Below are 26,575 nucleotides of genomic sequence, written 5' to 3' on the forward strand. Positions count from 1 at the left end.
AAACCATCCACACAATTGAAATTTGTCTTGATATTCTTGTGTTGCTGCTTCTTACAGTTTGATTTAGTAAGGTGTTAAGGTTTTGTGGTAATGTGGTTGTAGGGTTCAACCCTTACTCGTGCTGGTGAAAACGTATGAAGTACTTGCACATGAACATGTTGCTTCTGCAATGTCAAGCTCTGTAGCGTAAAGTCAGAGGTAAGATGCTCAAATATATTTGAAGGAAATATGCCTGCGGCTCATTTGTGTTTTAAATGCGTACGTATTAAATCCCTTTTAGTTTGACAGTAAATGGTACTGTGGGATTGGCATCAAACAGCTTGAAGACTCTTTATTGAGGTTTTGCCAAAAGAAAAAGTCTGGTCACGTGTACTACTGGGTACCACTGTAGATACTGCGATATGTTGAAAATATCCCAACTTTCTTTAAGTCGGTGTTTAGTTGGTCTTGGCTCAATGAGAGTTCAAGCCTTCTACTGCATTATGTACATAATACAATCATTAATCATCACCTATTGTAATTACAACACATGGTGGATAAATTCCAGATCACATCTTTGGGACAGTAGCGTTCCTGGAGGTGAAGACAGTAGGCACCTTGCATAGAACACAGTTTGTACTCTGAGTGGGTGAGACATGAGTCAGCACCATAATGGCGGTGTATTGGTCAGCCCTTGAAGAAGAGGGTGAGTGGTAGGTAATTGTTGGTAGAAGGGTCAGATGAGCCCAGCGCCTCTGGGCGTGATTGTTTTGAGGCTGCCGTGGCAGAGCAGAAACGCGGCAGCAGTGGGGGCCTCGGGCCGCGCAGAGGGGATGAAGACGGGGCAGGAGCGTGTGCGCGTGTGGCACTTGCCACCCTGGGGTGGCAGACCAGACTGCTGACGGTGCCCGAGAGCAAGGGCAGGGGTGGTGATGGCAATGATGGCGGCAAGCTGGGGCGCCAGCGTTCCACGCGCTCCTCCTTGTGCTTGATGGAGTACCACGTAAGAAAGATGAAGACAAAGCCCACGAACTTGAGGCTGGCGGCCAGGCCGAAGTAGACGAAGCGGAAGGCGGTGACGTCATATTCCCAGCACGAGCCATGCACGCCGCAGTCTTGCTGCCATAGCATGCATGTGGTGTCGATCACGGCGCCGAAGTAGATTGGCGTCGGGATGTAAGCTGGCGAAAAATCAAAACATGAGGCAACATGAGGTCTGCTTGGTGCAAACACTGACTGCATGAAAACGAAGAAAGAATGCAAGTGTCAAAGAAGGTGCTGCTAGATGTTTCTCACCACTGGGTGGCAGCACTGGACTATTTAAGACTTGACTGCTGAAACTTGAACTAACTCACCAAGAGTTCTGAGAAGGACGAACTGCATGCCCAGAGCAAAAGGCCTCTCTTCTTCATCCACCGACCTGAACATCAACACTTTTCACTTTCAATTTATGTGAGCTAACCCTAACTCTAAACCCTCTAACCCTAACCCACCTGAGCGTGACAATGATGGCGGAGGGCTGCGCACAGGCGGTGATGAGGGTGACGATGAAGAGGAAGACAAGAAAGGGGATGAGCGTGTTGCAGGTGCGCTCGCACTTCCCTGACGTGGCGAAGCCGTTCTCGTTCAGGTAGGTCTTGACGATGACCAGCTGGTTGACGGGGCCGCCGCCCGACTGCGGCGTAATCACCTGACGGCTCTGCACGCAGCCGCACTCTGTGTAGTTCCTCATCTGACCAAGAAGAATGGTTCACACGTTAAACATATACAAACCGGATTCGGTTGAAGTTGGGAAATTGCACAAAATGTAAATAAAAACAAAATACAACGATTTGAAAACCCTTCTCAACCCATATTCCATTGAATACACTACAAAGACAACATATTTAATGTTCAAACTGATAAACTTACCGTAATCTTCGGACTATAAGTCGCGGTTGTTTTCATAGTTTGGGTGGGGGGGCGACTTATACTCAGGAGCGACTTATATATGTTTTTTTTCACAAATTTTTACTTGATCATTAACACATCACTTACTTACAAGTATAGTTGACCACTTCACATGTTATTTTTAGTATAGTTGATACTTCACATGCTTTGATATCTTTATCTTGAACATATTCAAAACATGAAAAATAGAGAGAAAAAATCAAATAAAGTAATTAACACTTTAAAGCGACATGTCCTCTGTCACCAGGATGACATAAAGGACGAGAAATTTGATCGATGGATTTAATGATTTGGAGTGACACAAATGGTTTGATAATATTGTTGTTTATGTGATAGTTATTTAAAATATAGTTTATATATCGTTGTATGGGCCTGTGGAATAATTTGAACTGCGGCGCGGCACACGGCATTGTTGACAAAGGACGATCGATGGATTTAATGAATTGGAGTGACACAGATGGTTTTATAAACGTGTTATTTATGTACCGTATTTTCCGCACTATTAGGCGCACCTAAAAACTTACATTTTACTAAAAAAAACACAGTGCGCCTTATAATGCAGAGCGCCTTATATATGGATCAATTGATGAATTTGTTGATCCATACTGGTTGTACACAGTGCTCTGCCAAAATGTTTCAGTACGTTTTAGTACGACTAGTAAATTACAAGGTCGCATCGCTTCCCAACATTACGGCAACTGTAGTCAGGGGGCGTCACCGAATAGCTGTTGTACCCGCGAGGCTATTTCATTTCAAAATAGGCTGCTCCGTTAATGTTTCGAGTAAATTTACGGATTGATATGGAAGGGAAACATAGGTAAGCAGTACCAATGTGTTAGATCGAACTTTAGTCAGTTCCGATCATTTTATAGGAGATTGTTTGAGAAACGCGATTGTTTACACTTTGCTGAGGCTCATGGGAGATTGCGAGCTGAGGCTCATGGGAATTTGCGGATGGCTAATGCTATAACGATAGCTGCTATACGCACCAGGCTATTTCATGTCAAAATAGGCTGCTCTGTTAATGTTTCGAGTAAATCTACGGATCGATATGGAAGGGAAACATAGGTAAGTAGTACCAATGCGTTAGATCGAACTTTAGTCAGTTCCGATCATTTTATAGGAGATCGTTTGAGAAACGCGATTGTTTACACTTTGCTGAGGCTCATGGGAGATTGCGAGCTGAGGCTCATGGGAAATTGCGGATGGCTAATGCTATAACGATAGCTGCTATACGCACTAGGCTATTTCATGTCAAAATAGGCTGCTCTGTTAATGTTTCGAGTAAATCTACGGATCGATATGGAAGGGAAACATAGGTAAGTAGTACCAATGCGTTAGATCGAACTTTAGTCAGTTCCGAAACTTCCGATCATTTTATAGGAGATCGTTTGAGAAACGCGATTGTTTACAGAGGGCTCGTTGGTTATTGGCTAGTGGATGCATACCGCAACCCTAGTCAACCTCAGTTTGTTGCAGTATAGCTTCTATTTTATGCGCCTTATATATGGACAAAGTTTTAAAATGGGCCGTTCATTGAAGGTGCGCCTTATAATCCGGTGCGCCTAATAGTGCGGAAAATACGGTAATAGTTCTTTTTAAATAACTGAGTGTTACGTCAGGCCCGTTCTCAGCTCCTCGTTTGTGTTTGTCACGTTAGCATACCGTATCGTTTAGCCTGTTGTTGCTCGTTCATGTCTGTTCTTGGTGTTGGATTTTGTCGAATAAATTGCCCCCCAAAATGCGACTTATACTCCGGAGCGACTTATATATGTTTCTTTTCACATTTTTGGGCATTTTATGGCTGGTGCGACTTATACTCCGGTGCGACTTATAGTCCGAAAATTACGGTAATTGTTTTTTGCCAAATAATAATTCACGTAGAATTTCATGGCTGCAACACGTCCAGTAGAAGTTGGGAAAGGTGGCAAAAAATACTGAGAAAGCTGAGAAAAACTCATCAAACACCTATTTGGAACATCCCACATGTGATCAGGCTAATTGGGAAGAGGTGGGTACCATGATTGGGTATAAAAGGAGCCTCCCCAAACATGCTCAGTCATTCACAAGCAAGGATAGGGTGAGGTTTACCACTTTGTCCACAACTGCGTGAGAAAATAGTTGAACAGTTTAAGAACAACCTTTCTCAAAGCAAAATTGCAAGGAATTTAGGGATTTCAACATCTACGGTCCATAATATCATCAAAAGGTTCAGAGAATCTGGTGAAATCACTGCACGTAAGCGCCACGGCCGAAAACCAAGACTGAATGACTGTGACCTTCGATCCCTCACTGCCTTAAAAACCAACATGAGTGTGTAAAGGATATCCCCAAATGGGCTCGGGAAAACTTCAGAAAACCACTGTCAGTAAATACAGTTCGTCACTACATCAGTAAGTGCGGGTTAAAACTCTACCATGCAAAGCAAAAGCCGTTTATGAACAACATCCAGAAACGCCGCCGGGTTCTCTGGGCCCGAGCTCATGTAAAATGGACTGATGCACAATGGAAAAGTGTTTTGTGGTCTGATGAGTCCACTTTTCAAATTGTTTTTGGAAACACTGGATGTTGTGTCCTCCGGACCAAAGCGGAAGCGGACCATCCGGACTGTTATCAACGCAAAGTTCAAAAGCCAGCATCTGTGATGGTATGGGGGTGCATTAGTTCCCATGGCATGGGTGACTTACATTTCTGTGAAGGCAACATAAATGCTGAAAAGTACATATAGATTTTGGAGCAACATATGCTGCCATCCAAGCGACGTCTTTTGCATGGACGCCGCTGCTTATTTCAGCAAGATAATGCCAAGCCACATTCTGCACATGTTACAACAGCGTGGCTTCGAAGTAAAAGAGTCCAGGTTCTCCCCTGGCCCGCTTGCAGTCCAAACCTGTCTCCCATTGAAAATGTGTGGCGCATTATGAAATATGACAGGGAAGACCCCGGACTGTTGAACAACTGAAGCGGTTCATCAAGCAAGAATGGGAAAGAATTCCACATGAGAAGCTAAGAGAATTAGTCTCCTCTCTTCCAAAACGTTTATTGAGTGTTATTAAAAGGAAAGGTGAACATGCCCTTTCCCAACTTTTACTGCACGTGTTGCAGCCATTAAATTCTAAGTTAATTATTTGAAAAATAAAATAAAGTTTATGAGTTTGAGCATTAAATATGTTGTCTTTGTAGTGTATTCAATTGAATATATTTTGAAAAGGATTTTCAAATCATTGTATTTTGTTTTTATTTACATTTTACACAATTTCCAAACTTCAACCGAATCCGGTTTGTACATTTGGAATATGACTCAAAGTAGTTAGTCCCGCAAGGCTCTGTCCTTGGCCCTCGCAATTTCTTTATATCTGCACTCACCCCGCCGCTGTCATTGTCAATGGTGCTGCATCCGGCCAGGCAGGGGTTGAAGTAAGTGATGCCGTCCGAGCCGCACACGGGCGCGTACTCATAGATGCGGCAGCCGCAGTTGACGTTGCAACTTCCCGTCAGATTCCTGTGCGCCAACGTCAGCATCGGACTGCATTTGTCGCAAATGACACAGTCGGGAGGTTTTTGTTGTGATTAACTACATGGTATTGTATTTATGGATTATCTTTGATTGTTTCTTTCTGGTGGCTCACCCGGTGGTGTAGGGTATGTTGATGCCTCCCAGGTTGATGCTCTCGCAGCCCATGATGAAGAGCGTGGAGAAGCAGAGCAGCGAGACGCCGCTGCAGATCATGGCCAGCTTGGCTGACTCGCGGGCGCCCAGCTTCAGCTTCTTGATGATATAGCCGCCCAGCACGATACCCACACCCGCGCTGGGCACGATGATCACGCCTGCAAGACACAAAAAGCCAGCATTTGCCAGTGGGAAAGCTTCTAATGTTCTTGCTATCTTCTTCTTCTTCATTGGGTTAGGTGCCATCTTGACATGGTTTGCGTGTCCATGGCAACAGGACCGCCCCTGTGTATCCTAGCAACGGGCACTTGGTGAGGAGGTAATAGTATCGCACGCGTCTAGAAAGAAGCATATGTTGGCCGGCAGGATACTCGAACCCCACAACGCGGCTTCCTGCTGTTGGGCGGCCATGTTGGTGATGTGACGGCACACAAGCTAACATGAACTTTCAAGCGAGATCATACCGACTACTGACCTCAAATCAAATGACACAAATTTTCACCTGTGTAAATGCTGGCGTTGGAGGCGGGGATTCCAAACTGGGACTCGATGAACTTGGGGATAAAGGTGATGAAGGCGGTGACGATGGCGCACTCGGCCGTGTAGGAGAGGCTGACGAACAGAAAGGTGACGTTGCTGAGGATCCTCAGCGCCGCCTTGGGGATGTCTGCGAGATTAAAGACGACTCATTACCGCAAATGCTTCCAAGGCGACATTCTCGTCCAATCACGTGTGAGGGAATGTCATCCAAAGTCTGCACTCGAGTGGTTGCTCACCTCTGATGTTCTTCCCGAAGGCCATGGAGGACGACACGTCGTGGCCTTTGCCGCCGGACTTGTCCTTCATCACGTCGTCGTCGTCTTTGTCTGTCTTTGTCCTCCTCTTCTTGTGGCGCGGCGGCAACTTTTTGGGGAAGGCGAACATGGGGAAGATGACCAGGAGCGTCGCAAAGGCACACAGCAAGAAGCCGCTCCACCTGAGCGACACACACTCTATGAGATTTGATTTTGCAAACTGTTAAAGGAACTGCAGTCACCATGGTTACCAGTTGCCTACAAAGCGAGGGTCGCTTTGGTCGATGGAGACGGCGCTTTTGGGGTCCACGTAGAAGCCGATGAGGACGCCTCCAAGCAGGTAACCGGCGGCTGGGCCCAGGGCTCCCATCACGTACATGATGGCTGAGGGGAAAACAAATGTTTTTGTTTTTTTGTTTTACAAAACCCTGCCTCTCATTTGTTGTGCAGACAAAAACCGCTAAGAGTCTGCGTGTGAAGGAGAGCCGCCTAACTGCACGCTTGCTCGACTCAATTACGCAAGAGACCTTCAGCGACGCCACGTGAAGGGTGTAACCTTCCGGGCTTGGCATGACTTGATCCCGTTGGGTGCTATCAGCTTTCCCCGCTTGTGTTTGTATCGAGTCAGCAGGTTCGTGGCCGCTGGGGTCTGACTTCCAAGGTGGTGGTATTTCTCTGTATCTCTTCAGAGCTCCCCTAACTGACCTTAGCTCCACCCACTCCCCCTTAGTACCCTTGACAACAAAGCCAGAAACTTAATGAGAAAGCACATCAGTGAGTGAAGTTGCCCCCGGTGGCCAAAGCCATTACTTTGGGCTAATTATAATAGTAATAATGACTGACATGAAGATAAGTGCATTTCGAACATAAAGTTTCTTTCTAGGGTTTGGTTGCCTTTTAGGGGTGACGGGTGCAAAAAACAGGCAAACTTAAAGATGCGGGAGCTGGTTGATCTACTAAGCGGGCTTGGTTTTCACGGATCAAAATCGCAGCCGAGATGTTTGATCCGGACGTCGCGTCGGCAATGACCGGTACAGACGGAGAGCTTCAACTTGAAGATGAAAATCCAGCCTTCTGACTAGTGGCGTCAAGGCGGAGGCCACCCAGGCACTTTGTCGTACCGCGCGCTCAGTCAGCCAAGACATGGCGGGGTGCACGGAAACCACCTGACTGGAATCAAGTTTCTGAGGTCCACGTCTGCCAATGACGCCGGAAGCTCTGAACACATTTGCTGGTCTTCCAAGGTGCCAAATCCTCCCTGCCGCCTGCCCTCGACATTCGAAGGGTCAAAATTATTTGCTTTCACGACCCATTTCACACCGACACCCAAGCCTCGGAATCGGGGCCTCCTACATGATTCTGGCGGCGGGATCCCGATGCTCATTTGCTTTTCCTCCAGCGGGGCGTTTGTGTCTAACAGCAGCGCCTCACAGCGGGCGAGAACCCACGGCTGAGAATCACAACCTCGCTTGCGGCATTTCCCCAGGAACCTTCCCACACGCTCAAAACAATGCGACTCATGCGCTGGTAAGGGCCAGTGGCAAATGATGACCTGCTTGGAATTGCCAAGACAGAGGAAAGGTACGTGGGTTGGTGTAATATTTAACCTTCGTGTGAAAAATCCAACATGATGAAACCGTGCGTGATCCGTCAGGCCTGGAGGGGGCAAGACAGAGACAGCCCACTGGGGGTCACAGAGGTCAGTGCGCCCGATTATTACGAAACAGAGCGAGCGAGCAAATCTATCGACCACGCGACAAAGGCGGGTTTTGTGTGAATGGGCAGGGAGCACACTCGACACAGAGCGACGCTGAGCGACAACTGGAGCAATTTGTGGCCGACGCAACTCAGTGTATAGAGTTAAGCCGTCCTGTTCCGTGTTGAAATCACTCAAACTGCAATTGGAAAAAAAAAAGAATTTGGGGGGGGGGGGGGGGGGGCGGGCGTTGGTGCGAAAGCAATCCATCGCAATGTTTAGCCGGTTTAAGCACATGACTGCCTTTTGATAATGAGAGGTCAGTGGGCCAGCGGGCATCTACGCACAATCCTTGAGCAGATTGAGGGGCGCCGCACCGACGCGGTCACAAGGGAGGATTACTGAGCGAGCCATGCGCGCAAGTCACGGCGGGGAGGCCACACAATGAAGGCATCGAACCCCGGGTGGACGTGGAGCGTGTTTTGCCTTCACACAATGGCGCATTGTGCATGCTGCAGGTGCCCTCACCCAGGTAGAGAGACGCGTTCTCCTTCTTGACATTGTCATCCAGGTAGGTGGGCCCGAGGGTGTAGATGGGCGTGGAGCCCATGCCCACCAGTATCTGGGCGCAGATAAACAGCGCCACGTAGAGGTTGTGTTCGTCGCCTTCGTGTTGGCGATGGCACGACGGCGCGTCAGCCGCCGCCCGTCCGCTGTCGTTGGCGCCGAGGCAGAGTCCCTCTTGGCCCCCCGATGCGTTCATCTCCTGGATCTGGTAGGGCGGCGAGATGAAGTGGGGCAGGGAGAAGAGCGCGGCCCCGACGGCGATGACCACGCCACCCGCCGCCAGCCAGCGTGGCCTCTGGCCCCGGCCGCCCAAGTACGAGATGAAGACCACCACCAGCAAGCTGCCGATGTCGAAGCAGCTGACCAGCAGGCCCGACTCGGAGCTGCGTAGGCTATAGCGCTTCTCGATGGTGGTAATGACGCTGCTCAGGTAGCCCGAAACCATCAGGGACTGGATGAAGGTCAGGTAGCAAATGCACAACAGGAAGCAGCGCGAGTCTCCGAGGCTAACGGGCATGTACTTTCTGGCCGGGATGCGAAGAAGCCGGGAAAGGGAAAAACCGACTGTCTTACCCCTGGCCGCCCGGTGGGGGTCCATGGGAAGGGAGCTGCTGTGGCCTACCACGCCAGAGGACCGGAAGTCTGTCCTGCAGGAAGGCGACTCGGGGCTTTTCGGCGGCAGTTCGCACTTCTCTTCCACGTGAAGGGCGGCGACGTCAAGCGAGCCAGACTCCTTGCAGCCATATCGGCAGTGTCCGTTCAGGTCCTTGGCCTCGACGCCGCTTATCGAGTCCACGTACTGGTCCCGGAGCTGAAGGATTGCCAGAGATTCTGAGAAATCGCTACCGGTCTCGTCGCTGTCCGAAGACGTCATGGCGCAGCCAAGTAGGACGAGGAGGAGGGCAGGTGCAGCTCTGAGAAGACTTGGGCTGAGCTGGGAAGGCTTCTAATGAGCACTCAGTTGGGGGGCGGGAAGGCCGAAACTAAAGACCGCCCTGCCCGGATTACCGCGGTGGACTGGATGCCTCTGGATCCAGGCATTTTTCCATCTGCTGTCAAACAGCACACATAGAAACAAATTATCCTCACAAGGCAATAAACAAAACAAAAACAACACATATTTGAACTGTGTCTGGTTTAGACTCCATTGTGGCGATGCTTGTTATGGCTTTTTGTTAGATGCTAGTTTCCTTTGTTTCACAGCAGAGCAAGCAGCCTAGAGACAGAACAAACAACAAGTATGGCTGGTGTCCAGAATAAAGGCATGTGCACTTTGCGCCCTGGGAAATTTTTGGGCCAGGCAATTCAGATGCTGCTCCGAATCTGTTAAAGTTCACTTACTTGAAGTTGTTGTTTGTTTGTTTGTTTGTTTTTTTAAACACAATCGTATTCTCAACAAGAGTCGTGATTTTTAAACGCTACATATAAGAAAATTACGCTTATGTACAACACTTGCCAAGTTTGTACTGTACTTTATCCCTTGGTGAAATTTGCCCTTTAGAAATTTTCCAGGCATAATCTGGTGAATTAGCTTTTCACGTAGTACTGTTTTGCATTGTATTCCTAAAATAGCGTTTTTGAAGAGGTATTGCGCTTTATGTAATTAGATTTTGGTTTTGTTTTCTTATTTTGAGTAATGCTATGAATCTGGGGCTTTAAATAAACACAAGCCACCGTGAAAATAAAAATATGACTTTTGTTTACTGACGCACGGTTTCAGTGTACGGATTGTCCGCATTCGCCAACGGGCTCTCGGATGTCCATTTTTGAATCGGTTAACTGCTAAATTTTAAAGCAAAAGCCGACCGTAAACAACACCAACAAAGCGTACGAGCGCGTGACGATGTAGTCTAAACCCCAAAAGGGTCAAATTCGACAAATAAACAGCAGCATCTCTTCTTTTGTCAAGGCACAAACACAGTGGGAGAACAAAAGAGCAGGCTGGGTCACTAAATGTCTCACCCTAACGACAAACACGCTGCGACAACGGCACAATATTGATATTATTGTACAAATTTGTCAAAAAGTGGCTTTGAATAAGTTACAGAAATTCAAAAGAGCCGTTGTACTCGCATGGGACAGAAAGAACGTCGCCTGTTTCCGTCTTCGGAGCAGTCGCTCGCTGAATGAAACGATGCGCTGGGCTGCTACTGCAGCCACAGTTGCTGCTGCCTCCAGTGACCGTGGGAAATTAGTCAACTTCAACAGTCTCGCCACAAAAAGCGACACGAGAGAAAATATCCATACGCTGATCTATTTTCAAGTTGTTTTGATGTAGCGTTGTAGGATATTGGCGAATAGTTATAATAGTTTATAGGCGGGCGAAGACGCTTATAGCCGAAAAGAATAAGTAACTTTGAACGCACCGAGCAACCAGCCCTGAATGGTTTATCACCTCAACCATCTTAAGATGGGACTTGTAGTTTGCAATTTTTAATGACATAACAAGCTCAACTTAAATAGCATAATGATGACAAAACACGAACCTTTAAACGCTAAGAAATTGGAACAGAGCATTATTGCAATTCAAGATGTATTATAACGACATTTTGATGTCGAATAAGAGACACTCGAAACCTCTGTAGACTTCGCGAGCAGGTGTTGTGCTTGATTTGGTTCCCCCGTGAGATTTTGTTCCCCCTGCCGCGGGAGCGCGCACGCCTTATTTGGAAAGAGAAAAACCGATGCCGTACGGCGTCGTACGGCGTCAGCACTATGTTGTTTTCAATAAAAACATGAAGAACTCACGTTTGCGTCAGTCAATTTTAATTTTTATAAAGGATTATTCTCATTTTCTCATTTGTAATATATACTCCTTGTAGCATGTAACGGTACCCAAAAAGAGGAATTTCTTTGCATCGAGGTTTATGCAAAGAGCTCACGTAATTATATTGTTGCTTTTTGGTGAAGTGAATGAGTGTTCCGTCTGTACGACTGGTCTTTGAATGCACCCCGCTTCAATGGGAGAACGCGGATGAATTTAAAGACATCAAATGAGAATAATCCTTTATAAAAATTAAAATTGACTGACGCAAACGTGAGTTCTTCATGTTTTTATTGAAAACAACATAGTGCTGACGCCGTACGACGCCGTACGACATCGGTTTTTCGCTTTCCAAATAAGGCGTGCGCGCTCCCGCGGCAGGGGGAACAAAATCTCACGGGGGAACCAAATCAAGCACACCTGTTTGCATTTCGGCCCAGTATATGACGTTGTCTCGACAGCTGGCAGCAGTGCTGACCCATGTGCGATGTAGGGTCACGCACAAAATGCCCATAGGCACGCCCGATAAAACAATATTGATAAAACACACTATTTGCGATTCTAATTGCCATTCAATCATAAAGCTGTTCCGATGTAAACCCACAAAAGCCCTTTATCCCCCTCTCATTTTAGTACTGATGTGGCATCTAAATATAAATAACACGGGTGAGCGAGCCTGAACCCTGAATTGCCCCCAGTGGCGCCTGGCAGCGCCTGGCAGCGCCTTTCATGGCAGCAGCCCCCCACTGGTAGAATACCTTAATTTCGGTTGTACAGTGACAATAAAGTCATTCTATACTTCTATGACGTATACAGGTCTGAGTCAATGGTCACGTAATCCAAACCTGCGTTCAAGAATTGCTTATCATTCGTATTTATTCTCGTTGTAAAACTGTAAAACGTAGAGATACTTATCAAAATACATACACTACCAAAGATGCTTTGATACGGAAATACTATTAGAATGCATAGAAGTCACTGACTGTGGCGACAAAGATACTTTGGGGATTTTAATGTTTGATTGAGGTTGGAGGGGGGGGCGCTAAGGGGTCGAATTGCGCGCAGGCCGAGTTGTCTGCCATGGAGAACTACATAAAAGATGGTGACAAGATTACAGGGGTGCCTTAAGTGAGAGACTGTACAATCGGCAAAATGGCAAAGGAGTGCAATTCAGAAGCCCACCACAAGATGACGGCAGCATACAATTCACATTGTGCTCTCATTCGAGAGGGGGACAACATCAACATTAACATTTCTGTCTCTCTTTCTGTCTCTCTCTCTGTCTCTCTCTCTCTGTCTCTCTGTCTCTCTCTCTGTCTCTCTCTGTCTCTCTCTCTGTCTCTCTCTCTCTGTCTCTCTGTCTCTCTGTCTCTCTCTCTGTCTCTCTCTGTCTCTCTCTCTGTCTCTCTGTCTCTCTTTCACTCTGTCTCTGTCTCTCTGTGTCTCTCTCTGTCTCTCTGTCTCTCTCTCGCTCTTTCTCTCTCTCTGTCTCTCTGTCTCTGTCTCTCTGTCTCTCTCTTTCTCTGTCTCTGTTTCTCTCTGTCTCTGTCTCTCTGTCTCTCTCTCTGTCTCTCTCTCTCTCTCTCTCTCTCTCTCTCTCTCTCTCTCTCTCTCTCTCGATCTCTCTCTGTCTGTCTGTCTCTCGGTCTCTCTCTCTGTCTCTCTCTCTCTCTGTCTCTCTCTCTCTGTCTCTATGTCTCTCTCTGTCTCTCTGTCTCTGTCTCTCTGTCTCCGTCTCTCTCTCTCTCTGTCTCTCTCTCTCTGTCTCTCTGTCTCTCTCTCTGTCTCTCTGTCTCTCTGTCTCTGTCTCTCTGTCTCCGTCTCTCTGTCTCTCTGTCTCTGTTTCTCTCTCTGTCTCTGTCTCTCTCTGTCTCTCTCTCTCTGTCTCTCTCTCTCTGTCTGTCTCTCTCTCTGTCTCTCTCTGTCTCTCTGTCTGTCTCTCTCTCTGACTCTCTCTCTCTCTCTGTCTGTCTCTCTCTCTGTGTCTGTCTGTCGAATGTGTCCGAGTGCACACGCGCTCACGCGCACACACTCACGCACCCACACACACACGCGCGCACACACACTAGGGGGCACTGCTAGCTCACAATTTGTAAGAGAAGTTCCGGGAGAAAGACTGAAGAACGACTTTCCAATTGAACACGTGATCTTCCTAATGTTCATTCCCTCTATCATCACGTCCCCGTCTGGCACTTCACATCTGGTACAGCTGCTTTCAATCTGGGCAGCCCAAAGAATCTAAAACTTTTGTCTACTACCTTCTTTTTGACATGATCGTTCCCAGTTTGCTGGCGAGAGCATGTCAACGTTGAAATAAGAGGCGGGTGGTGGTGTCCAGGTACCTACTCTGGAGGTGTGAGTAAGTCACACTCCTCTGTGGCCTTTAACTGTTTCCTTTGGCTTCGGGAGCTTTGCTGAAACTATGATGAAATATCGCAAAAACAAAATTAAGTGGAGTCTTTGTTTGAGGTTTTAGCCATTCAAGTCCCAAGTCTAAAAAATGAGAGAATTACTTCCACCTCCAGCTCTTTGCACTCCTTTTGACAGCCACTGCTTGCTTTCTAATTGCGTCCACATGTCGGGATGAGTCACGTCTGCGATTACAACTCGGAAAATAAAAGTCGTGATTCGCATTCGGAGGAGCCACTGCGTGAACAGCTCTGTGCGAAAAATATACCGCTTCTTTATTTTGGCCTTTCAAACACACATGGGATGCTAAACAATACACTCAAAGGCATCCTTAAGGTAGATGAAGCTCATTTGCATATTCCCTTAATGTGTTGCTCAACAACAGATATAAAATGTCAATATGCCCACAGGAACAAAATACATATTTGTCTCTTGTTGTAAATCAATGTTTTGGATCCTGCGTAAAAACAATAAAAAGATGGTTGACAAAAAACGTATATACTCATGTATTTAAGCAATAATAATCATACAAACATACATCAGAGCAAAAATATGGAGTACCTGTCATATTCCATACCTTGCAAAACACAAACACTCCATGAGAGAATTTGGACACTGCTCAACTAGCCAAAATACGCCAGGGAAAACTAAACAAAGCAGCACTTTCACAGTAAATTCTAAACAAAAAAAGGACATTGTAAAAACATGACAATACCCGCAACTTGGCAAGTATGGAATTTGGACACAATTAGAAGGAATCTGGTTAAGTTTGAGACAGTTTGGACTAAACAAGGACGGCAGAGATAAGTTGTGTTTGCTGGAATGATAGAGTTGGGTGTTATCTGACAGCCAAGAAAGAAATTTATGAAGGATTATGCCAAGTAGAAAGATGTGATAAAAAGTAGGGGCCTCAGAACAGAGCCTTGGGGTTCACCTGTGGTGACTGGGGATGGCTGGGAGGTGAATGATTCAAGCGGAAGGAGCTGAGTCAACAAATCTTAGGTGTAGAGTTCCCTTGGAGACATGAATAGATTCACAGAGAACTGAAGAAGCGTTTCTGATTAAAAGTGAAGTGTCTTCAAAAACCAAGATGAGTCCAGTTTCTTCCATTGAACATTTGTGGAATATTAGGGCCTGGATCAATTCACCTTTATCCTACTAGTAAGTCAACCTTGTGCAAAAAGAAAGTATCTCTGCCCTGGCTCACGCGGCAACCCAAAGGATGGAGATGTTGGTGCCGCCCTCGTGCGAGATCTGGTTGATGCGTCCGCGGATGCAGTCCAGGGTGCTGTAGACGATGGTCCCATTGTGGACCTGGAAGGAGGCCCTCAGGCCCACGCTGGCCCACTCGCTGCCCTCCAGTATGTGTCCCGAAACCTGCTGAGCCACGGGACCAGCTAGCCTGCCCGCACCTAGACCCGGACTACCGGCCCGTTGGAGGGTCACCTTCAAGACGTTACATGAGTGGATGAGTCTCAGGTTTAAGGCAATGTTAACGGTCCCATCTTCCAGGAATACAAAGGTCTTGCGGCTGTTTGGTTCGCCGGAGCCGGCCAGGCGAATCTGCGGTGAGTCTGGAGAAATCTGCTGGAAGGTGAGTGGCTTGTTGCGGACCGCGCCAAAAGGGAGGCCTACCTTGGCCACCGTGGCTGTCAACGAGGAAGAGACAGCTGAGGGGATCCAGACCAGGCTGAGCATGCTGATGCCGGTGCCGTCCCCAAAGTAGCGGACGTTACACTGCGGCGGTGTCGTGATCTCAAAGCTGAGCGTGTCGCCGCCACCCACGGCCACGGCGCCCGCCAGCGTGATGGAGGTGTCCCTGTAGTTCACGCCTGTCTTGAAGGCCCGCATGACCTCCTGACCTGTGCCATTGCGGCTTGTGTAGGCGAGCAGGAAGAAGCCCTCGCGGACGCAAGTGTGTCCCATGGCGTAGAGCGCCTGCTGGAGGACAAACTTGACCACACCGCTCTCCGTGAAGCGCACACCGCGATTGTCGTGCGTCAAACCTATCATGTAAGGGTCTGACAATGAGCGCACACGAAATGTCGGGCGGTAGCTGGACTGATAGTGCGCTAGCAGCGACATCTCGGCGGTCATGGCCACGGCACCCGTGTCATGCGACAACCAGAGCAAGCTGAACGTAGGCGCCGACATGTCATAGACGTGGAGGTCTTTGCTCCGGTTGCAGTGCTGGTTGGGGCTCCTCAGAAGAAGACTCAGGGTGTCGCTAGGCTCCACCTCCACCCCGGCGCTGATGCTCACACCCTGCAAGTACTTGCCTTCAGGCTGCTCCACACGCACCCCACTGACTTCCCGACCTTCCTCTTCCTGGCTGGCGTTGAACCTCAAGCCCAGCTGAAGGAAGTTCCTGCAGCTGTGCTTCATGGCAAAGTTGTGGTCCAGCCACAGCAGCCCGTGCTGCAGTATTGTCATCAGGCCACCATTGCTGGACACAAGATCACTGCGCTCCTTGCCTCGCAGGCTCAGCTGAAGCCCAGTGAAGATCTGACTTCCAGAGTTCCCGCAAGAGGGGACAGTGACACTGGCGCTCCAGGAGGAGGAGAGACGAGCCGCAGAGGCAGAGCCACAGACAGAGTCGGTGAGTGTCGTGCAAGGGACGGCCACAGGATCGCCTTCGCAGTCAGAGCAGGCCTGACACTCCTGGAGCTCTTGGTTGTAAAAGTAGTCGTGGCCGCACAAGCCCGTCTCTGCTTCTCTCTGAGACACACCCAGACACCGGAAGCCTCCTGAGCCGGCAGGAGAAAGTAGCATCAAGTCATCAGAAAACAGTTGCTGGTGATTGAGGGCAGTACACAAACCTGGAGTGTTCAGACACTTGACACGCTCCCCGCAGATGTTTGCTAGCTCAAAACATTCATCTCGATCCTGTGAAGCAAACCGTTAAGAGTCGGCATTACCAAGAGGGACACAAGTGTTTAAGTCTTATTTCCATGACTGCTGAACTTACTCCACTAAGGAAACTATTGGTATGCAAAGTTTGTTTTCAAACCTGGAAAACTGGGTGACTATTTTTGTCGAGGGAAATTCCCACTTGAAAGGGGCAAAACTTTGTCGCTTGAATCAAAACTAAATTTAGGTATGGTAGGCTCTGAAACTAGTGTCAAACCACAACAAGACTTAGCCAACTATTTTCATTCTTTCAACCTGATTGTGTGTCGGTCAGCAACAATGTCGACTGACCCCTAACAGACATATGTTATTTTTTAAAGACTTGCTGGAGGTTTGTCTTGAAGGTTACCTGGCACATGGTGTCCATGGTGGGTGAGCACTGTGAAATGAGGAAAAATCCCGGTGGACACATGGTGCACTTGTGGCACTGTGGCGGATCACTCTGGAAGTCGCAGTAGTGGTCCGGCTGGCAGGCAGAGGGGCACCCCCCCATCAGCAGCTGTGGCAAATTAGCTTCGCCGACTACGTCCATCACCTTCGTGTCCGTGTCCATCTTATGGACGCCATTGTGCAGATGGCTGCGGGCCTGATTTTGGAGGCCCGAGAGGTGGCTCTGGAAGTAGCTCTGCAGTTCCTCCTGCAGACCCTGGAAGGACGCCTGCTTGAGCACGTCCGCCAGGAGGCCATACTGGACCTTGACTGTGTCTATCTGCTCGTACATACGATGGTGTTGTGTCAAGATGTCGCGCTGCTGCGACAGGAGTGCCTCTTGCTGGTCGGCCAGCTTCTGTTGCAGCTCGCTGATGAGCACTTGCTGCGCCCGCAGAGCCTCCACCAGCTTCTCCTGACCCTTGGCCAGCTGGAGGTGGAGGATCAGGGCGTCCTCTGAAGGGACTTCATTTTCTCCTGGAGAAAGAATCATAGTTTAAGGAGGGCTGTGAAATTACATATTCTTCTTCATACTATAGGGGGTGAATTTTGTAACGAGAAACTGAAACCCAGTTTCGGTCTTATATCGAAGTGAAAATAAGAATATTGCACGAATTAAAAAGTCAATGCTGACCTGGTTTGACATCACAGGTGAGCTGGAGCCCCAGTGGTGCACCACCAAGTTCTGAAGACGGGGAGCCAAACTCGGGGAAGTCCCCCAGGAACTGCGCAGCCCGGTCAGCCAGACGAACCAGAGGGAGCTGCTCGGCTCCAGGGGACGGCGGGGAGCTCTCCCCGGTGTCCCTGGGGCGCCCTTTCCGCAAAGGGAATCTGCACTCTAACCCTTTGCAGTTCCGCGTTTGGTTTCTTGTCTCGGGCACCCTTGCGCAGTCGCCGTCGGTGCACAAAGGGACGCCTTCTGTGGTGGTGCTTCTCAGACGGGGAGATCCCATGGAGGGGGCGTGACGGGAATGTCTGTTCGACCTGCCTGAGGGACAGTGGTCGCCGGTGCACGGTCGCGGGTCTCCGGTGCTAGAACCCGCGCAGTGAGCCCCCTTGCACCAGTCAGCGCGCACAGACGCAAGGACCAGGAGCAACAGCGCCGATGATGTCAACAACATCTTGCCTTCTATAATAGTGATATGGATTTACGAGGATGAATAAATATGTATGATAATATTTATATGTGACGGTGATGTTTGATTGGTTGTCTTTATGTCGCCAGCTGTCCCTTTTTACTCCAAGACAAATTTCTCCTTTGCGAGACAAATGAAAAGAAACCCTGGGAACCTTTGTATCCCCCGCAACAACAACAACAAAACAGCACTATGGCTTCAAAAGGAGCCAAAACTCAACTCTGACCTGGTTTTCGCTCTTTACCGTCTTGTCCAGCTTCTTTGTTCAAAGTGTGAAGTGTGAAATATAACATCCCGCGCACACGCCATCCATCCAGCCAGCCAGCTCTCCAGCCAGAGCCCCTTTGAGCTGTCTGGATGTGATGATGGCATTCCTGGAGCTTAATTAGCATCAGGTTTCACGGCGTCTGTTAACCCTTCGCCTGCCGATTGCTACCAGCAACCAGGATCCAAATCCCTCCTGGAGGGGGAGTAGACTTGATTCATATAAATGACATCACATTACGTACATTACAGAGACTAGCTGACAACAAATTTTAGTGCTTTTGAGGAGTTAACTAACTTAATTAGCTACAGGGTGTTGCTACTTGGAGCTAACTAGCCTTAATAGAAAAATGGGGGGGGCTACACCGCTAACGAGCCAAACTTATTTGTGCTAACAAGCAAAGACAAAGTGAAGCGCTAGCTTAAGAAAATTTGCTTTGGTAGACAAAGTTAGATAAACAATGTGGCATAAACAGTTGAAGTGCATATTTCTTGCTAGCTAACTAGAAAAATAGATCATTTAAGGCCAGCGCTTGCTATGTCTGTGTGTTTGGTTGTCTTTTCCCAGATGACTGTCACTTTCAATTTGGCTCACTTGTTGACTTTCCTGTGACCTTTGCCCCCCTCCTCCCTGACTTGTGTTTTATTCTTCTTGCCTTTTTGAGCAGCCTCTGAATGTTGAGACAGCTGCTGGTCCTCAAAGCCCACCAGTCACCAAAGTGTTGTCAACACCTACAGATACATGTCGAACTATGGCATGAGGCAGGAACGCAAAAGGACTTTTGGGATTTTAAGAAATTCCGCTTAAGATGTTTTTTGAGAAAGTACGCCGGGCACAACTTCCCTCCCCCACATTTATCATGCCGTATATGTTTCAGAGCCACCCGTCCTTGATGTATAAAAACATTTTTAAGAATGTTTTACGACTCCCAAGCGCTTTAAATACAATTAAACCCATTATTCTCCTGAGCATCTGTTTTTATGCTCACTGTCAAGAAATAGGAGACTAGCCTATAACGTTACTTTGAGGAAACTAAAGATGGCTATTCCAAATAAGGTATGCCCGCTTCGAGTTGGTTATTTTTCAATTCCATTTGAAGTTTAGTGGAAAGCTGACTTAAGGCAACAATGAAATTAAACACAAAATATTCAACCAGACCAATAAATGTGAGGACTGATGTCAGGTATACGACCCCCGCAGGGCTGTTTCTCCGTCTTCCCTCGACTGCGGGAATGAATGGAGCCAAACTCGGGTTGTGGTTTTCACCACGCTTATGTAGTAGCTGCCCACTGAGTTCAATGCAGAAGGGCCTGTGTGTCGACGCCCCGTGTTTCACATCACACTCTGACAAAATGGCATATTGTCTCGCAGGCTCCCCGCTGCTTTTGCCATTAGTGGCCCGTTTTATTTCTTTGAAAGCAAACTAAAAAGTCATTTCCAAGTGCGGCTGGATTGAATGGTTCTTGAAGCATGCAGTCTCACAGCTTGCCATCTGGCCTTCAAAAAAAGCACCAGTAGGTTGCGTTGTTTGGCTCCTTGAAAGCCACAGTAACTAGCGCTTCACTTCAAATGCTTCTAATGAATAAATCTGTTGAGCTAAAAAGAGATTTTATTGTTCGGACCACCCTCGCTGTGACATTTGCAGTCTGCCTCCGAGCATTTATCAGGGTGTTAAATGGATGAAGTATTGGCGCTAATGGAGGAAATTTTGGCTGCAGAACCGGCCTCGTTCATCAGGGGACGAGAGGCCTTTGGCCTTTTTGTGGTTCAATCAAAGTAATAGAGTATAATATGCTGCATGTGGAGCCTCGACAGCACATGCTAGCAAAGTTCATGCTACGCGTAGGCGGTGCTAGTCGCATCCGCTGCGTATTGGCAAATCTGCAGATTGTGCAAATCAATATTTAACTAAGGTCAATGATTAACAGCGACACTTGGCATTGTTGGTGGAGCGCTCTGAACAGGCTGCGGGTTGGTCGCGGGCCCAGACACGAGTGTTGTGAAAGTGTTGTGCAGGAATGCGGCGACAGGTCTGGACGTGAACTTCCGCATTGGGCAGGAAGGAGATTGTCAAAAAAAAAAGAAAGAAGCAGTAGATGAGTCAACGCTCGTCAACACGCCCAAAAAACTGCTCGCTGCTATCTAACGGCCTTGTTTTGCTGGATAACGTTTTTTTTTTTGTGTCGATAAAACATTTTTCTTGAAGGATATTTTTATTTATATATTGTACAGACACACACACACATTGGAAAAGGTGAGTTAAAGTGATTTGTTGTTCACACTTTTAGCACTTCTGCTTTCTGCTTTCTTTTACTGCCACAATTTTGAATTGGTGACAGTGGATCAGTCGATGTCAAAACTAGATGGAAATAAAATCGGAGAGAATTTTCTATCAAAAGGAACCTGACGTTGTTTCGAGTTTTTGGAGATGTGTTGTGTAGTCTGTCTGTGTGTGCGCGACAATTGATTCCTGAAATTAAATCACAAAACTGCTTGTTAAATCTATCATACATATCATCATATCATCTATCATATTAAATCATACGCTGAAATCACATTGAGCATATTTAATGCTATCTCACTGCTGCTCGTTGCCAACACGGCTCAGTCAAGTTCTCGATACCAGAGGCGATTTGTTTTCTTTCGTGTTGTATTATTTGATAATAGGTAACGCGTTGCATATTTCTGAGCCGGAAAGCGACCCAATATTGTGAGGAGACAACGGCAGGTAAAATAAAATCTGCCATACTAAAAAGTTGTTTGGCTCACTGGCTGCAAGTGAAGGGAACGGACAAAAATATTAGGACACCGTTAGAAAGTGGAAAATTGGTGGAATAAAATTTAAATAAATCCTTAGTAAACTACAGATACTTAAAAAAGGGACATAAGAGACAATCAACTATTTGTACATTGTTTTTTCGCACCACTAGCTTGATGTTGATGTCATTTCCTTTAGCTTTACAACATAGCGAACACTAAAGTACGACCACTTCCTCTTCGCAGAGGTGAAGAACCTTTGGTGTGAAATGGTCGCTAAGCTAAAGGCAAGCATGTACCCGTGAGAATTGGAAAGGACTGTGTATATACTTGAGATGAATACCTTTGCTTTCAAATGATTGCTTTGGCTTCTTCTCAAGTAAAAGTGACAGCAAGACTAAACAAGCCGAGACGAGAGATAGTGAGAAAAAAAACAGGGCCGCAGGTCATTAAAAACAACTAACATGCTAACGCCCTGCCGGCTATTTTATATCACTTGTCACAAAATGTCTAAAATACATAAACATGTGTCAAGTTAATTTGGCCTTCTGCCAACCTTATCTTGATTTGTCTATGACAGATGGACGACATTGATGCCATGTTCAGCGAAATGCTGGGTGAGATGGACCTCCTGACACAGGTGAGTCCCGCCCCCTTGTCACCATGACAATAGCGAATGAGTTAAAAAAAAGCGCCATGGAACGCTTGAGCGCATTCGCATTGTTCTGTAAAACACAGACGGACTGGTTTTCTCCCCCTGGCAGAGTCTGGGACAAGAAGCTGTGCCGACCCACCCATCTCCACCCAAACCTGAGCAGGAAGTCAACCCCTCCATGGACTTCACGGACCTCAATGGTGACGTCGTGTTCATTGTCGTTCTGTATTTGTTCACCTGCACAACATCGGCATGACAAAAAAAACAGCAAATGTGTGGCAGGCGTACTGATTAAACAAAGATAATAATAATAAAAGGTTAACTGAGGTCGGTTCCCTCATCACAATAGGTGGTGGATATTATATGCGAAACGTCTGCTGTGACTTCCAACCAGTGTCCCTGAATGAGCTGGAGGACGTTGATTTGGATGCCCTGATGGCCGACCTGGTGGCCGACCTCAACGCCACAGAGGAGAAGTTGGCAGCCCAGGTTGGGCCTCTGAAGGAGCCTCAGCCTGAGCCTCCGCCGCCCCCGATCGCCCGCCCGCCCTCCTCCAGCCTGTCGACCTCCAGCGACTCGTCCGCCACCTCCTCCTCATCCACCGCCTCCATATTGCCGCCTCCACCCCCGCAATCGAGCAAACCTTCGATGGTGAGTCCGCAACAGCTTATGCTTTTTTTTCTTTAAATTTACATTGCAGTTGACGTATTCACCGCCAACCCAGGGTAAATTAATCTAGGACGTCTAGATCCGTCAATGGGAGTGAATGAGTACATGAGATCTAGTAGGAAAGCTGTTCCATTCATGATAACTTGATGAAAAATGGGATTTCTGACTAGGACTGGTTGGGGTTTTACATAAGGCTCATATATTACTGTATATTCTATGATTGTGTTTTGATGGCTCCATAGGAGGAGATTGAGGCCCAGATCAAGGCTGACAAAATCAAGCTGGCTCTGGAGAAGCTCAAAGAAGCTAAAGTCAAAAAGGTGAAACAGGCAATGATGTCAAACATTATATATATATTAAAAAAAAAAGTTTAGTTTGGTTGCTTAGTTTGTGTGCTTTAGCTAGTGGTGAAGGTGCGCATGAACGACGGCAGCTCCAAAACCTTGATGGTGGATGAGAGGCAGAACGTGAGAGAAGTGTTGGACAACCTCTTTGAGAAGACATACTGCGACTGCAACGTGGACTGGAGCCTGTGCGAGACCAACGCAGAACTGCAGCTCGGTCAGGAGATTATACGGTCCCATTAGCGCTAACGCTAGCTATCATTTACTACCGCTTATTTATTTTTTGATGCCCCCACAAGCAGGTGAAAAGAAAATGAGGAAATGAGAGTTTCCGTCTCGCCCGCATGATTGTTAAATTTAGCTATGCTGACGTGTTACATTGAGCATTGAGTTAGCATGGTCGGAAAACTTTGGTCCTTGAAGGGAACGTTTTAGTTGTCTCCCTCCTTCAACACACCTGATTGAAACGTGGCGCTGATTGAAATGTTTTTGTGGCGCTAGAAAGGACTTTTGAAGACCATGAAAACCTGGTTGAGCCTCTACTGTCCTGGATCAGGGACAGCGAGAACCAGATCCTCTTTCAGGAGAGCCCAGACAAGTACGAAGTCTTCAAAAACCCTCAGGTCAGTACAATCGATCAACGGAGCGAGTAGATTGCTCCATCTCTCTTGCTTCGACTGAGTCTCCTCTGTGTGCAGAAATTCTACTTGTGGAAGAAGGACAAGAAGACTTTGAAAGACATGAAGGACAAAGACAAGGAGATCTTGATCAAGGTGCACTGTTTTCATTTTGACCGCAATTATAAGCCCGAAATGTATTCTTTTCACTCTGAGATTATTACAAGTAAATTCTTGACCCAAAACGGACATTCGTCACCCCTCCCAGGAGAACTTCTGTGGGACATCCATCATGGTGCCTGACCTGGAGGGCGTGGTGCACCTCAAAGAGGACGGCAAGAAGTCATGGAAGCCCCGCCTCTTCCAGCTCAGAGCCTCCGGGATTTATTACGTGCCCAAAGGCAAGACCAAGGTCAGGGTTTGAAATCGATTAATCGAGTACCCCAGGAGGGATTTTGATAACATTTGATTACATGTAGCTGTTGTCTTTTCTTCTCAGTCGTCTCGTGACCTGGTGTGCTTCGTGCAGTTTGACAACGTCAACGTTTACTATGGAAAAGATTTCAGAGCCAAATACAAAGCGCCCAGTGACTTTTGCTTTGTGCTCAAAGTAAGACAACATACTTGCGACAAAAATGTATTCCTGTTGGCTCGGCGAAGTATTGAGTCATTTTTTTTCTTCTAGTGCTTTGTGTTAAGATTGTTTGTGTGTTTAGCATCCTCAGATCCAGAAGGACTCTGAGTACATCAAGTACTTGTGCTGCGACGACGCCTGGACCATGAACCTGTGGGTCACCGGAATACGCATTGCAAAGGTATTTGTTTTTAGGATGACGATGATGTCATCATAATCGAAGTGAAGACACATGAAACGTGTGCCTTGCAGTACGGCTCCAATTTGTATGAGAACTTCAAAACGGCCGAGAAGAGGGTGGCCATCGGTTCCACATGGGCCAGCTGCAGTGTTACGTCAAGCCAAAGTAAACACACGCAAACACACACACACACAAAATGCGCATGGGTCACCTTTCAAAGTGTTTTGTGTGTTCACAGACAAATTCGAAAGCCAGGTCGCTAACGGACACGCAAACAACATCCCACCCGCACCGCCTCCTCCCCCACTAGGCGGAAACCTCCCCCCACCGCCTCCCACACTTGGGGGAACTCTCCCCCCACCACCTCCCCAATTAGGTGGAGCCCTTCCCCCACCACCTCCACCACTAGGAGGAGCACTCCCCCCTGCGCCTCCCCCTCCACCAGCTCCGAACCTCAGCTTCCCTTGTCCTCCTCCTCCTCCTCCTCCTCCTCCTCTCCAAGCCAAATCTTCCCCCAAACCTTTCCACCAAATGCGACGTCTACCGACCAACTTCCCGCCGCCTCCCCCTGCCGAAGATGACCTTCCCCCTCCCCCTCCACCACCCGTCGATGACTCCCCGCCGGACTTTCTCCCGCCGCCTCCTCCGGCATCCAATTTTGGCTCGCTACCACCTCCTCCGCCACCCGTGAAGACCCTACCACATCCCCCGCCTAACTGGAAGACTCTACCGCCGCCTCCTCCGAGTTTGAAGACCACGAACCTGCCGCCACCACCTTCTGATCCAGGATTTTTACCACCTCCGCTCACCGGGGCGCCACCTCCGCCTCCACCACCGCCTCTTATAACGGCCTCCGCCGCCCCCCAAAAATCGCAGATGAGGCCTTCCGGGTCGGTGAAGAAGATGCCACCGCCTCCGCCTAAGAGGACTACACCTTCTCTTCCTGGGGGTGGAGGTGGAGGAGATGGAGGTGGTGGAGGTGACTTCATGTCCGAACTTATGCGGGCCATGCACAAGAAGCGTGACCCCATTAATTAAGTTTACAATTTGGGTTCAGCCATTTAGCACTTGAAGCCAATCATGTTTGCAAGATGTGTATATAGTCCATCGTCAGGTTTACAGGGGTGTAATTAGTCTTTAAAAACAAATGCTGAATCTTAAAAAAAAAAAAAAAAATTGTAAATAACATTATATTTCAGTGATGAATAAAAAAACGTGGAATAACTATTGGGACTGGCATGAGTCAAAGCATGACATTGTGGGTAAGTACCTCCCCAAAATATGAGGCTACTACTAAAAAAAAATACTAAAATATTAGGATAAAAACTAAAATATGAAAAAAAAATATATATATATATATATATATTTATGTATATAAAATGATGGCAAATATAGATAAGTATAAATATAATAATTTTTAATTTATTTGTAATATAAAATATTAATGTTACATTATCAATATACAACCGGACATAGAATTCTTTTTAAAAGTATACATACATAAAATTATAAAAATGACAAAATAGTCGAATCATTATTTTCGGCCAATGATCATTTGACACTCACGTAAGTATTTTTTTGTGGGGTGGTAAATGAATTGTAAATTTGTGAAAAAGTAATCATCAACAGCCTGAATCTAATAAGGTGTAAATAAAATATATGTTATGTTGTAGGTATATTTTTTTGCAACATACTTTTAGTGTGTAAATACGGAAGAGGATTAGGGCCAGTGAAGAAAAAAAAGGGGGGTGACAGGATTCTGACTTTTTTTCTCACAATTCTGACTTTAAACTTTAAAGTCAGAATTCTGAGAAAACCAGCAATGTTTTGTCCGCCTCGTCCGCCTTGCTGAAGCTTGTTAGAAATGGCTGCCTCAAGATGCCATACAGCAGCGCCTCCTAGTGGGCACAAACAACAACAAACTCCTTGACTTTTGAAAATACCTTTCACATCCACTATGGAAATTATCCCTGGCCCTAATCCTCTTCTGTAAAGGCCAAACTGTGTAAGACTTTTTTTTTTTTAAAAGAGAAGAAAAAAAGACCATGTATAGTAAGGCCAAAATGTCTAGTCACATTCTTGTGACGCTTGTGTCCACAGTAGTGAATGATGGACAACTCTCAGCTCAAGACTTAAAGCAGCCTTTGAA

At 47.2% G+C, this 26,575-nt stretch overlaps 3 protein-coding genes across 6 annotated transcripts; 1 reads left to right on the top strand and 2 right to left on the bottom strand.

The window, feature by feature from the left end:
* Positions 1-304: 304 nt before the first annotated feature.
* Positions 305-9,705, bottom strand: LOC119139479 (solute carrier organic anion transporter family member 5A1-like). The gene is given in 10 exon segments (XM_037280210.1): positions 305-858; positions 861-1,160; positions 1,335-1,399; positions 1,473-1,711; positions 5,296-5,455; positions 5,559-5,757; positions 6,102-6,266; positions 6,376-6,575; positions 6,645-6,777; positions 8,618-9,705. Coding segments are annotated over 10 exon segments (2,517 nt in total). The 5' UTR covers positions 9,531-9,705; the 3' UTR covers positions 305-715.
* Positions 9,706-14,081: 4,376 nt separating this feature from the next.
* On the bottom strand, positions 14,082-20,533 carry si:ch211-37e10.2. 3 transcript variants are annotated; one of them, XM_037280200.1, is made up of 6 exons: positions 18,531-20,533; positions 17,803-18,297; positions 17,275-17,645; positions 17,089-17,205; positions 16,649-16,715; positions 14,082-16,576 (listed from the first exon to the last, which is right to left on the bottom strand). In XM_037280200.1, exons 1-6 carry the CDS (start codon positions 18,694-18,696, stop codon positions 15,033-15,035), a joined length of 2,760 nt encoding a protein of 919 aa, XP_037136095.1. In that variant the 5' UTR covers positions 18,697-20,533; the 3' UTR covers positions 14,082-15,032. The 3 variants fall into 3 exon arrangements, with proteins under 3 accessions (XP_037136095.1, XP_037136094.1, XP_037136096.1); XM_037280199.1 differs by having other exon boundaries at positions 17,089-17,645; XM_037280201.1 differs by having other exon boundaries at positions 17,089-17,645; positions 17,803-20,533.
* Positions 20,534-20,609: 76 nt separating this feature from the next.
* On the top strand, positions 20,610-25,653 carry LOC119139491 (amyloid beta (A4) precursor protein-binding, family B, member 1 interacting protein). 2 transcript variants are annotated; one of them, XM_037280238.1, is made up of 13 exons: positions 20,610-20,823; positions 21,907-21,966; positions 22,091-22,181; positions 22,331-22,632; positions 22,893-22,970; positions 23,052-23,211; positions 23,496-23,617; positions 23,693-23,767; positions 23,880-24,023; positions 24,111-24,221; positions 24,328-24,426; positions 24,498-24,591; positions 24,665-25,653. In XM_037280238.1, exons 2-13 carry the CDS (start codon positions 21,907-21,909, stop codon positions 25,462-25,464), a joined length of 2,136 nt encoding a protein of 711 aa, XP_037136133.1. In that variant the 5' UTR covers positions 20,610-20,823; the 3' UTR covers positions 25,465-25,653. The 2 variants fall into 2 exon arrangements, with proteins under 2 accessions (XP_037136133.1, XP_037136134.1); XM_037280239.1 differs by having other exon boundaries at positions 22,376-22,632.
* Positions 25,654-26,575: the final 922 nt, after the last annotated feature.

This window comes from Syngnathus acus, chromosome 20, assembly GCF_901709675.1.
Source record: "Syngnathus acus chromosome 20, fSynAcu1.2, whole genome shotgun sequence".
NCBI classification, from domain to species: Eukaryota; Metazoa; Chordata; class Actinopteri; order Syngnathiformes; family Syngnathidae; genus Syngnathus; species Syngnathus acus.